Source organism: Epinephelus fuscoguttatus, linkage group LG23, assembly GCF_011397635.1.
Source record: "Epinephelus fuscoguttatus linkage group LG23, E.fuscoguttatus.final_Chr_v1".
Lineage (NCBI taxonomy): Eukaryota > Metazoa > Chordata > Actinopteri > Perciformes > Serranidae > Epinephelus > Epinephelus fuscoguttatus.
This window is the reverse complement of record NC_064774.1, coordinates 23,176,964-23,190,521: the sequence shown is the minus strand read 5'-3', so window position 1 is coordinate 23,190,521 and position 13,558 is coordinate 23,176,964. Positions and strand designations below refer to the sequence as shown.

Sequence of the window (13,558 nt, the reverse complement as noted above, 5' to 3'; positions counted from 1 at the left end):
GGGGAAAAGGAAAACAGACTCCCCTTTTAATCTCCTTCCTCCCCTCTGTCTTTCCTCTTAACGAGCAGGAGGAGAGACGGGTGGTGTACGTGGGGCGACTGAGGTCCGACTGCACCCGGACAGAGTTGAAGCGCCGCTTTGAAGTCTTTGGCGAAATTGAAGAATGTGCAGTGAACCTGAGGGACGATGGGTAAGGCCCCAGGACTTTCTGTGCATGTGTGTGTGCATCTATATAGTAGGTAGGGGAATTGGGAACATTTATTTGACCATTTCTAACCTTTTGATGTCATGTAATGCACAAAATCTGCTGCTGCAGCTGCTCAGCAAAGGCAAGTGTAAGACAAAGACAGAGCTTGTGCAGTCTCAAAGCGTCTCCTGATCCATCTAGTTCTTCGCCTATGGAGCCCCAAAGATACACTTTTATTGATTCTCTTTTGCATATAAATAGCGTGATCGTCATCTAAGACAAGGCTCCCCCCCCCTTGTTCAGTTATTGTCGCCCCACAGCACCACTCTGACGTATCGTTTTCTATTCTTGACCAGGGACAATTTTGGCTTCATCACGTACCGCTACACTTGTGACGCCTTTGCCGCCCTTGAGAACGGACACACCTTACGCAGGTCAAACGAGCCTCAGTTCGAGCTGTGCTTTGGCGGACAAAAGCAGTTCTGCAAATCACATTACACAGACTTGGGTAAGTGCAGCTTTGTTGTTCTCTCCATCAGGCCCCTGCAGCCATGCAGTATATTTGCGTAGCTGGGAGGACTGTCAGTGAAAATAGGGAGGATGGAAAAGGGGAAAGAGGGGGGAAATAAGACGGGGAAAAAAAGCACTGCTTCCAGATCAAAAGAGACCCGTCTCTGTAACAGCTCTGAATGTGTCCACCAGGCATTCATAGCTCAAAAGGGCGAAGAGAGTTCAGAGGTCAGTCTGTGAACATACCAAGAATAGAGCTCCATTTCCTCCTTGCTTGTAGCTGTAGTATCTTAAGAAAAACACGGTGGAATCCATTACTCAGGTGGACGCGGGATGCTTGTTGCTACTTTGTTGATATGAAACGTAAGACATTAGGGGGAGAGATAGCACTTAAAAGCATGTGCACAGATGTGTTGTTATCTACCGTCGGATACATGCGTGTGGGAATCACTTTAAGAGCATGGCGGAGAGGAGAGGAGGGAGGAGCATGGATGAAATTATGTGGAAAAAGGTACGGCAGAAGAAAGACAAGAAAAGAGATGAGGTGAGGAAGAGGAAGGTGGGAGCAAGGTTAAGTCCCAGCAACCTCCCCCCTCCCTCCCTCTGGAGTGAGTTTCCATCTGTTGCCAGCTGTTGCGGTGCTGAAAGGAGGTAGAGTCTTGATGTGGCATGTAGGGGCCGGTCATTTACATAGAGGGAGGGGCCACTGTGGGTGCATACCTTCTTATGCACACCTACTGCCTTTGTGGGGAGTCAGGGCGTCGTGGCCGACTGCAGGATAGCAGAATTCATCCAAGTGATTCCATAGAGTGTGGCCGAGCTTCTCTGTTGACTGATAGAGAAATCTGTACTCAAATGGATGTGTCATTTGATGAAATAAAATGCAAAATATCAATGAAATCACTGCTTTTTTTCTGGCATTATGGCCCGCTTTCGACACAAAGGGGGAAAAAAGTGATTCTCTTCTGTTAGTTGCACAATTACACCAGTGGCGATAATTGAGCAGCCATATTGAGACTGAAGTGAGAGATGCCCCATTAAGTCAAGTGTTGCGCACCCACAAAAGATAATCTCCTCCATTCGATGATGACACATCAGATAGGTATTGACTCTTGCATCTGCAGCCAGCTTCTCCGCTGACATTTATTTACCGGGAGGTCAGGAATGTATAATGCACTGCTACGAGAGGGTCAATGGGTCACTAGAGAGAAAGAGAGAGCACTTTCCTCAATAAATGAAGCAGTTGCTATACATTTTCAAAGCACATGCTTGAAGCTATCAGCTTTTAAAGAGAGGACATGATGAGAAATTGACACACAGAGAAACAGTTGCTAATCCTAAAGCCTTGAGGACAGACATTATGCCGAGATTGACTAATCAGTCTGCTGAAATGGAAAGGCCTTCATTCGACCGCCTCTTTGTCAGGAACAGGCTATTTCGGTCGTCCCCATACTGATAGCGCAGGATAAAGAGATTGAGAGGAAAGGGAGGATCTTATAATGGTGTGGTATCCAAACCTCTCCCCGTCTTCTCAATCTGGTAGGCTTCTTTTCTGTGCGTTCAGAGACACTGTCCATTAGTTTTAAGTAGAGCACCGGGGTATTTTTCATCCCTCAAGGTGCGCAGCGTGACACAATCCAGCCCTCGGCCATTGCATTAGATCACGACTGGCGTCTTCTGGCTGCCATGGTCATTCCCATTTCTCAAAGCTCTTGGAGTGTGCTGCTGGGCCCTTTGGGGGCCCCATTTGTGAAGCTGTCTGTTGGCGGAGATAAGATACTCTTTATGTATTATCAGGTTGATCAGGAAAAATAGGACATGTGAGAGATGAACAGACAGAAGGATATGCTTTCACATCTGTTGCCTTGGTGTAAAATAAGGCACTTTTTTTTCCACCCGCACAATTTGAATTCTTTTGTAGTAGTTCACAGGTTGCTATGTAAACATGCAGTTACGGATTGAGACATTTTCTAACTATTCAGTGTGGCCAGCTAAGAAATCTCTCAGCAAATAACCCCTCGTAAAACATTACCTTTAAGTCTGACTCTAGTAGTAGTGTTATCCTTTATTTTTTAAAGTTTAGCAAATTTCCACTCATGATTTTGTGAAAATTTGACAAGATCACACTTAAGGGGAGACACTACAGGTGAATGGTGTCGAACTTTTATTCATTTTTTTTGTATTATAAGTTTTCTGAAATGTTATTTTTGATTATGCAGAGGCATTATCTAACTAAATGTGAACCAACTTGTGTGAATTTTAAGAACAGAAATCTGCACATTGGATAAATCCAGCTTCAAAATTCTTGTTTCATTATGTCAACTCATTAAAGTTAATGGTTTTTACAAAGTGGATTTTGGATGTCTCTTTTTATCACCCCATAATTCAGAAAATACTCCCAACAGCCCTTGAATAATCAATTTTTGCCATGTTTTTAGGGAAAAAAAAGTTGTAAAAATTTAGTCTATGAATGATGTATGAAAAACCCTCTGTATAAAACTTCAGAATATTGACAGGAATAAAAACTGGAAGGTTTGGTGTATGTAAATGCCACTGATGTGGAGATTTCTGACTCAAGAGTAAGAGAAAAAACTCATTGTAAAATTTTCATACATTATTAGATAAAAAAAAAAAGAGACTACAGGTGAATAGGGTAAACATTTTAACTTAACGATACTACCATGAAATTTCCTGAGATGATTACTTACATTAAGAAAATGATTTTTTGCATTAGAAGTTTTCTGAAATTTTATGTAAAGTGTGTATATGAGGCATTATTTAATTAAATATGCGCTTTTGCAAGGCTGTTGCTATGGAGTCAGCATTGGTGGTGACCAAATCTGACAGGAGCAAAAAGGCCAAACCACATGCAGAACTACAGTATGCTGTAATACTAGAATTAGCAGCAATAATAATGGCAATTTGTTTAGTTTATTCATGATTATGATTACGTTTGTAAAAGATTATTTTGGACACATTTTGAGCATATTCAAATATTGACTAGTATATGAAAAAACAAATTTGTTTTTCAGGAATATGCATCTGAAAACTCTTAAGCTCATCAGCAAAGTAACCTTTAGATTAATTCTGAGCGTGGCATGAGCTAGCAATAATGGTGTTGCGGTAGAATATTCTTTGACCATAAAGTTTTCTCTTGTTTTAAGTGAATTTTTAAAGAAATCCGCCTCAGCTCGACACTGACCACAACCCTATTTGCCGCTTTCAGACTCCCATTCGGACGACTTCGATCCAGCCTCCACAAAAAGCAAGTATGACTCCATGGATTTTGACAGCTTGCTGAGGGAGGCCCAGCGCAGCCTGAGAAGGTAACCAGTGCAGTGGCACCTGCTGTCTGTCACAAAGAGGGACTTCTGATACCTCACTGTTGTTTCTCGCTCCTTTGACGACGAGACTACCAGAAGTTTTACACTCTATGTCATAGAGTATATATGAATAAGTCTATAGACCTATATCAATATAAATGAATATATCAAAAATAAAGTTTACATGAACATAGCTGCTGAAGAGCTGGGAAGAGACATTGCATTCTGGGAAAGCCAGTGAACCCTCAGAACCTGGTGCACAGGTTTGGTGCACTCTACTGCTGTACAACCATCAGTGAAAGAAGAAAAAAAAAAACTTTCATGTTTTTTTTTTCTCCAAGCACTACAATGCCCACAATTCTTTGGGGGTGAAAACATGCAGCTTGTTCAGCCAGATTTGTTTTCTTTTGCTGTTGATTTTTTTTTCTTTTCTTTTTAAAGAATCTGGTGTTTGGATCTAGTGTTACATTACAAACAAGAGTATAGGGAACTGTATCTTGGAGGTAAACTTCTCAAGGTAACATTGTTGTCTACATTTTAAGGAGAAATGTAGCCGTGTATTTACAAATACTATAAAAAGGAATATTTTTATTTTATGTACATATCGGATAAAGTTCTTTATTTGTTACAGCTATGCACTGTAAAACGCAGCCTTTTTTAAAAATGAGGAGAAAAATTTCTTAATTCAGAATGTCGATCTGTAGTAATTACAATACTGTAAAACATATTGTACACCTACATGATGTTTAGAAGACATGACATGATTGTAAAAAAAAAAAAAGAAAAAAAGATGTGTCCAATTGCTCATTTTGAGGGAGCATGTGAACAAACGTCCTTTTTTAAGTTATTTTGTTGGAGAAAAAAACAGTCAACCATGTATAGTTTTCTCTGTTTATAAAGTTTCTCAATCAGTGTTTTTGCTTATACAACCAGTGTAAAATGCATTTTTAACGTGTTTTTCATGATTGTAAAAAAAAAAAGGTACCCCATTTTTTATTAATTATTTCTGAAGCAATCAACATATATATATACATATATTTATGTATGTGTATATATATAATATATAAATAACTTGGGTTTGATTTCATTGCTTTGTATGGTTCTCCTTTTGATTACCGTCAATGAAAGAGCATTCAGATCTTTTTAATCAGTACAAACACATATTTATCTATTTATTTTAATATTTGAATCAAGAATATTTATGGGCTCCATTTTACATGGCGTACCTCATTGGAAATTTATTTGCTGTTTATGTTTGTCCTTCGATTTGTGTTATTTAACTTCCAATCACTAGACAGGGTGTACAATAAATGCTTTGGTGGGGATAATATTACCTTCTATGCCTTTCCAAAACAATCAAAAATACATTCAGCGAATCACTCCAGCAGCCAGCCCCTCATCGTTTTTAGTGATTTCTGTCCACACTGTCAGTCACATCCACAGCACGTCACTGGTTTTCCTTTCCACACACACACGAGCAGGACATGAAGCAATAAAATGATTTTTGCAGGAATTTCGTTGTACCACCGTCAACACTTCGCTCCACTCACGCTTGATTATGTGAATGCCAAACAAAAGTTTACAGTTTCCTTTTCCTGAATTTTTTAAAGATCTTGTATTTGATGTACAAAATATATATATACAATGACTACTAATATTATTCACAATAATTACAAGATGATTAATAATAATAACGATGATAATATAAATAAAAGAAAAAACTATATAAAAAGCAATAAATTATTTTTCAGAGTTGTATTTTAGCTCCTATTGTTGTGTGATTTTTGGACTTGACCCATTACCCAGTCGCTGGTAGCTAGGATGACTCCATTCTTCCAGTATCTTGGCACATCATCATGACATCACCCTGTGCGGTAAACACTTGAATGTCCCCGCTCCCACCTCCCGCTCTTCCCTTTAAGATGTAATTGAGTCTATGTGATTGTAATGCACGCATTACCTTGTGACATCTGTGCAAAACGTGGCCGACTCTTAACTCCACCTTGTGTGTATAAACGTGTCGAGTTGAAACTGTTTGTTGTGTAGTTGCATGGCTATTACAGGATGACAGTCGGTACAGTATATACCACTTTGGATATCTGCCTCTCAGCTGTCTTAACTGGCAGATTTTAAATGACATTCTATAAGCCTAGAGAAAACTACTCAACAATGTATCGCATGCCGCACCACTCTCCATCACCGTCCCATCCGCCCAACAACCCCCCCCCCCCCCCACTCCCACTCACAGTCCAGATATCACAGCGCCGTCGACATGACATAAAAGGTAACCTTGCGGTTTCTGGTTCAATTAATATCCCGTTTCTAGCGCGAGCCAAGTAATGAGAGAACCAGCTTCCATCACAGGAAGGAGAAATCTTTTGTATGAAAGCTTTGCTGATCACAGGCTTCCTTTCATGGAGTTTGACCGTGGAGACAAGAAACGGCTAATTTTTTATGATGCAAAGAGGCAAAAATTGGCCGAGGGAAGGATTTAAAAAAAGAAAAAGAAGAAGAACCCTTTACCTGTGTTTTAAGACATTGTTTTACTTTTTGCTGTCTGTGTAGCGTTTGGGTAATGGTGTCGTGTCCCATTTGATAGATGTGGCTTTAATCATTGTAAAAAAAAAATAAAAAAAAAATGCTTTGTAAATTGCCTAGAGTAGCAATATATTATAACACCTTATGGTTCAAATTTCAACTGTGGCGGACTTTTTAATAATGTGACCTACTGAGGACTTTGCCACTGCTTAAACGTTTGTTGGGTAATCATGTTTCTTTTGGAAGGACAATATGTGTACGAGTATGTGTGAGTTTGTGATTTCAGGCAGGTATGTGTGTGTGTGTGTGTGTGTGTGTGTGTGTGTGTATGTGCGTGTGTTTGGGGGGGGGGGGGGTCGCTATGGGTTGTTACCTGTTTGTGTCCTATCCACGTTGCCTTCTGCCAAGTCCTTACCAATGCCTTTGTGGTTCTACCTATTGTACGACTTTCTTGTGAATTTCATTTTTTATGTGCAATTCTCATCAGCCTCACCATGCCAATAAAGGGAAATGTGTTTGAAAAAAAAAAAACCCTTTCTTTCTTTTAGTGGCTTCCCTATTATCTCCCTTTTCCCTGTGATGAATGTCCCTTCATCAAGCACTGTTGTACCACTTTCACTCAGCGCTGGGGAATGATTATGATTTGTGCTCTCTCTGATTACTATCAAGGAGACATCCTTGAAGTTTTTTTTAAAAAAGAAAGACGATTTAAAAGTCCCGAAAACAATGCGCGTTGTAAACGTGGCTCGTGCAATAAACTCACCACCCCTCCCTCCTGTGCTTATATATCAAAGTGTTGAATGAAAGCTGACTGACGCGGGAGGAATGACACAAGCCCATCCTCAGCACATCTGTCTCTCTCTGAAGTTTCTCCTCTAATAAAGAAACTCGGCTTAATTCAGAGCAACTTCCCTTCTTTGATATTCATATCACCTGGGAGAGAACACTGTAGTCTTTGTCTGTGTCCACAACTTGACTCCACACCATGAGTCTGCAAGTTAATTAAAAAGTTGGGGGGAACAATTTCATTAACACGATGGAGAGCTATAGTGAGTTGATGGTGTGCTTGATATTCAATGGGGCTTCATTATGACTATAACAACCCCCCTTTTTTCTTTAACACACACACACACACACACACCTTATCCTGGGAGCTGGGATCACACCGGGAGCTTCCACCATGTCTTTTTTTTTTTTTTTACTGGCGTAAAGAGAAATATGGGAAGAATGTGCATTAAACTTTAAGGTTGGGGGTCTGATTGTGTTTTTTATTAAGGCCGCTGTTTAGCCCCGGAGAAGAGAGTGGCTGGCTTTCATTTCGGCTCGGCTGCCGCATTACAGCGGGAGGTCTCCTTCTGCTTGCCCTTTCCACAGAATGAAACTGTCCCTGGAAATCTCTCCGCTCCCTGTCGGCTTTTTCCTCTCCCACCTCTCTCTTTCCATCACGATAGGATGACTTTTTTTTCTTTTTTTTTTTATCTCTTATGTGTCTTTTTTATTATTAACCAGTAGATAAGCAGCTATCTCTACTCCAGTTGGAAGTAAGTGGTAGCCTTGGAGATAATGGGGTTTGATGGGGCTGGGCTCTCTGTGGGACAAACACTGAGATGTTGCCGCTGAGTTGTGTAGCTCTGTATTTTATTTGGCATCTAGCTGCGGCTGCTGTGTCGGATGCTGTTGAAATCCTGGAAATGGCACCGACTATTCAGCCTTTGTTTCCAGCTATGTGACAAGAATGTGTAAATGGTTCGTATTTTTGGTGGCCAAGCAGTCGAGAGCAACTTGAAAATGAAAACCCAGCACAATCCTGGCAGTTCTTATATGAGGATGTCATCCTTCTACTGCCTGTCTCGGTATCATGTAAGCAGGTTAGGGTGTGGAAAAAAAGCAGTCTTCCATAATAAGATTAGACTACCTGAGACTAGTTAATTAAAGCCCGTGGGGTGGAACATGAGCAATCCTACCAGTAATTTACCATCAAGAACTTTTTTTTTCTGAAATTCTCAGCAGAGCACGAGATGCATCAAGAGTACAAATTTCCCTTCTGTATCAATAGAGAACAACTGACATTGAAGCAGCAACATTTATCTCCGGTTCTATCACAATAATTAAAGTTAGGTGACACTGATTATCTCTGACTACAAGGCTGGCAGAGAGAATAAAAACAAGATTATAGACATGGGATTAGGGAGCTGTTGGCGGTGACAAAATAACATCAAAGAAGTGATGCCAGGATGTAACGCTGTGTCGCTGAGTTCTTGCCTCTAGTGTCCCTTCAAGGTTTCCCTTTGCTCAAACTCCTCTTCTCTTTCTGTCTCCTTCTTGCCCTGTTTTTCTCCGTCCCTCCTGTAGCCTTTTATTTTTAGAGGATTTCACATATGCTGAGTAATATTAATGCGTTGCCAGGCAGAATTAGGCGCTCAAGTGAAGCAAAACCAACAAGATTTTGTCAGAACTGGAGGAAGAAGCAAACTCTCGAAGACATCATGATATCATGTCTGCGAGAGCTGCGGGCGAGAGGCTGTTCCATTTCCATTCCAATCAGATTGCATGTACAAACTGGGGATGATTGGTTAAGTCACATGGCCTGGGCTGTGCGGTGGTCACGTGGCCCATTGGTTCTTATTTGATCAAAAAAAGAATAAACATTTTATGCTGCAGTTTCTGGACCCATCTTCCGACAGTGCTCTTTGATGAATCAGAATAGAATGAACCACTAGATATTATTCGGCTTCCATTTATTGAAACGCTTCTTTGTTAGCGCCATTTTTTTCCCCCTACAAGCCTTTTATCGTATGCCACCTTATGGGAGAAGATAATGACAGTGCTATTAAAATCGCAATCTCCCTATCCGGCATTCTAGTTTCAGCACTTTCTGCTGTTAAAGAGTAATGAGGAACAGAAGGACAGTATTCTTCTTCCCCCCAAACTATCAACTTTGGGGACTGAATGTATTCTTCGCTAGATAATTAATGGCTACAGACAAATGGTGGTTGATTGAGCGACTCATCCCTCTATTTTCAATCACCATCTGCTGTGTGTTGCTGGCAAAAAACAATGTTAATTACCTCGAGTGTGCCCAAGACGTGGCGTATTAATTAGAACAACAAAAAAGGGAAACCTAAAAGATTCCAGTGTTTTAGTATGTGTAATGATGTGTGTGTGTGAGCATGTGTGCTCATATAGATTTTGTTGATGGATTAGCATGGGGATCAGATTGAGAAGGCAATCATTTAGTGATTTGGCCTTTTTGATTATTTACAAACAGATCAGCGTTGCCTTGACGTGCCCATGTTTACCTGCTCCCTTTGCCTCGAGGCCACGGCAGGCCTTTAAGAATGCTGGGGCTGGCAACTCTCTGCCACACAGAAGGGACATCAGCAGAAAGATGAATCTCCACTGTGACCGCAGGGACAGCCAGCTGACAGAGAGCGTTAGGGCTCCGGATGCAGACGGCTGGGCTTTTTCACCTGACCGAGAAAAAAAAAAAGGGAGATGGAGAGAGGGAAAGAGACGGAGCGGGACTGACTCGACGTGACAAGGCTGCAACGGCTCTCTTTGGGCCAAAGCTGTGATGGCACCCCTGCAGACACTCCGTCCCCTCCGCTCCCAGACTCCTGAGTGTGCAGGTGGCGAGAGTGGATCCTGATAGGCCGGGCGTCACGGCGCCGTCACTAACGAGCTGATGTGGAGAGCAACATGTAAATGCGATGATGTGAGCAGCATATCATTGGTTATTATTTGGCAATCATGGAGTAGCATCAATAACAATTAGCATAATTTCCATGACTTCAGTACTTAATGACTTCATTCAAAATACTGACAAATCAAATATGCTTATTTCCTTCATACAAATAGGTCATTTACAGTCTGTTAGAGACTGGATTAAGAACATTAAGTACTGCAAATAAAAAGGAGAATGAGGCCTGCATTACAAAATGAGTTTAGCTTCATGCACGGACGTAAACAATTCTTAAATACCTCACCATTATTTACAGTGGCGGTCCTAGACTCCGGGGGTGGGGTATTGTTATTGCTATTGTATTCTTTTTTCCTTTGTTTCAAGTGAGCAAAAAGGTATGCTTGTTTCAGTGTGGTTGCATTAGGTCACACCTAACTCAGGGTATCCAGCTGTCATGTTAGCTAGAAGGGAGACCACTTTGGGCTTTTTGGGGGGCAGTGGCAATGCTTTATGGGAGGTTTAAGGGGGTGTATAGTCATCACACTATTTGCCAATATGAATTGTCATTGGAGACCCATCCATCCATCCATCCATTTTCTAATTGCTTATTCTCCTGAGGGTCGTGGGGGGGCTGGAGTCTATCCCAGCTGACATTGGGCGAGAGGTGGGGTACACCCTGGACAGGTCGCCAACACTATCACAGGGCTGACACATAGAGACAGACAACCATTCACACTCACATTCACACCTACGGACAATTTAGAGTCACCAATTAACCTGCCTGTCTTTGGACTGTGGGAGGAAGCTGGAGTACCCAGAGAAAACCCATGCTGACACAGGGAGAACATGCAAACTCCGCACAGAAAGGCTTTCACACCCGGGATCGAACCAGGAACCCTCTTGCTGTGAGGCGACAGTCGACACTGCTAACCACCACACCACCGTGCCGCCCCTCATTGGAGGGCCCCTTTTCCAAATTTCTTTTGGGGGTCCCAAACATTAGCCTGCTTTGCCTTTCCTTACAGTGCACCCCTGATTCTTTAGATCAGTGGATTTAAATCTTTTTTGTTTGAAGCCTCTGTAAATGAAGCAATAATAGAGGTCAGCTCGCAACCACTCGTGGGGGCCCCAACACCCAGTTTGGCAAATTCAGCTTTAGAGCGTGTATCTAGTTATTATTCTTGTCATTTAAACTGTCCCATACTAGTTGGATCTGGGCTTCATAATGGCTCCATTCAAGCATTCTTGACAAGATGGCTTGGAAAGAGAGAAAAGCTGAGTGCTCTCTCCCTCTCGCTGTCTCTCTCCCTCTCTCTCTTATCTGCTCTTTGTATTTTTTTCACAGAGTGGTCCTGGCGGATCGCGGAGTTGTGTCTAAATCCAGTTCCCAGCTACTTAGCCCCCACCCAACCCACTCACTCCAACACAAGGGCACAAGAGAGCATCTCTCCCTCTCTCTCAGACCCCAGCTTGAACCCATGTATCACACAGCGAGCCATCACAATACAGTCGAATGGGCACATGGACAGTTATTGTTTGTTTGCACTATTTATGTCAATGTACAGACTGCGGCAAATGGCACCATAATGCAATCATTCAGTCTTGCCATCCTGCGCTCCCGTCCATTAGGCTAATGATATTCTGTAACCGTCCCGGGTTCCCTGGCTGTTGAAATCATGAATGTGAGAAGTAGGAGAAAGTAGGAAGAACGCTGCTTAATTGAAGGGGCCATGATCAAATTCCAGTGTCTGGAAGCATCTGTCCTGTAGTGCCCTTGAGCAACAGACACATTTCCCGGCAGCTCCAAAGAGGCTGTTCTTATGATCTGACCAACATATGGAGTGAGGAAAGTGGATGGCAACAGGAGATCAATAAAGTATCAAAAACGAGGTCTGATGCTGTCCCTGCTCCTTATCATTTCAAAGCACAGATACAACTTCAGTGACATTAACTCTCCATTTAAAGACCACAGATTCTCTGCAAACAGTCCGTCTGAAAATAACCTCAACAGTCACAACAGCAGCAAAACAAGGTATATTTGTACAGCAACAGAAAACAGGGCACAGAGGTGTTTTTGTCAGTTTACAAAAGAGTCTGTGAGGCTGCATTTTAGGCATAGTAGTGCTTTGGGCAACATAGCATGCTTACAATGACAATGCTAACATGCTGATGTTTATCAGGTTCAATGTGTACCATGTTTACCATCTTAGTTTAGGGTGTTAGCATGCTAACGTTTGCTAATTAGCACTAAACAAAGCACAGTTGAGGCTGATAGGGATGTCATTAGTTTTGCAGGGGTTTGGTCATGAAACAAAGTATTCGACAAATCTGACCTGATGGTGGTGTGAGAGGGAATATGAGGGGAGTACCAAAATTGTGAGGATTCATCATCTGGGTACCATGAATGTCTGTGCAGAATTCAATGCCATTCTATCCAATAGGTCATATGTTTCTGTCTGGAACAAAATGGTGGACTAACCAACCATCAATCCGACGAACCAACCCAATTGGCAGAATGTAAGCATTTTATGTTTCTGCAAATCTGTTCTGGATTTGTCACATTTGTACTTTTCAAAAGTAGCAGACATGCTGACAGTTTGTTTCTTAACACTTCAGTAACGCTGTGGTTAATGTATGGTTATATTTAGACACTGGTTAGGTTCGGGAAAAGGTCATGTTTGGGCTTAAAATACTTCGCTAAAATCGCGGCTGGAAATGCAATGACGTTTTTCTAAAAAACACCCAGTTCCTGCTGTTCGTTTGCAGCCATCTTGCTTAGGTTTCACACCATCCACTATCCCCTCCATCGTCTGCTAACACATTTACCTCATACATGTAATTATAAGTATGTAAATTTAGAGACATTAATATAATATGTATGAAAAGTACAAATGTTACATATTCATGGCTTGCAGAAATGTACAGTGCCAACATTTTCTTCTTCTGTCCTGGACCAACCATCCAACATTGCCATCCATAGAGCCATGCCCCTAGCTTGGCTAATACTGATGCGTTCTTATGACTCACACTTTGCAGTGTAACCTTACCATTTGGCTGCTGAGATCTGAATGTAGTGGTGGTGTTAAAGGAGTAAATGTTGCAGAGTTTCCATGGCTGACATACAACCTGGAACTGGAAAGTAATGACCACAGTGTGTTGAATCGCTTTGATTTCAGCTCTTCTGATTCTCCCCTCTGATACATAAATAGCATCAAGTCAAGGCGATGTCCTGTCAAATTAATTACTCATTATCACCATATATCCTTTTAATCCTTATTTTGTGGGCACCATTACAGCTGAAATGCCAGTGTTATCCCG

General features: G+C 41.7%; 1 protein-coding gene across 11 annotated transcripts in view; it reads left to right on the top strand.

Moving 5' to 3' along the window:
* Positions 1–5,348, top strand: part of ppargc1a (peroxisome proliferator-activated receptor gamma, coactivator 1 alpha) — a 305,150-nt gene extending 299,802 nt beyond the window's left edge. For 9 of the 11 annotated variants that reach the window (XM_049567889.1, XM_049567888.1, XM_049567897.1 and 6 more), the window contains exons 11-13: positions 69–190; positions 544–695; positions 3,924–5,348. In XM_049567889.1, the coding sequence (XP_049423846.1) occupies positions 69–190; positions 544–695; positions 3,924–4,027 (378 nt within the window). In that variant the 3' untranslated portion in view covers positions 4,028–5,348. The remainder of the gene's footprint in view (positions 1–68; positions 191–543; positions 696–3,923) is intronic. The other 2 variants (XM_049567890.1, XM_049567891.1) reach the window with 2 other exon arrangements.
* The last annotated feature ends 8,210 nt before the right edge of the window (positions 5,349–13,558 follow it).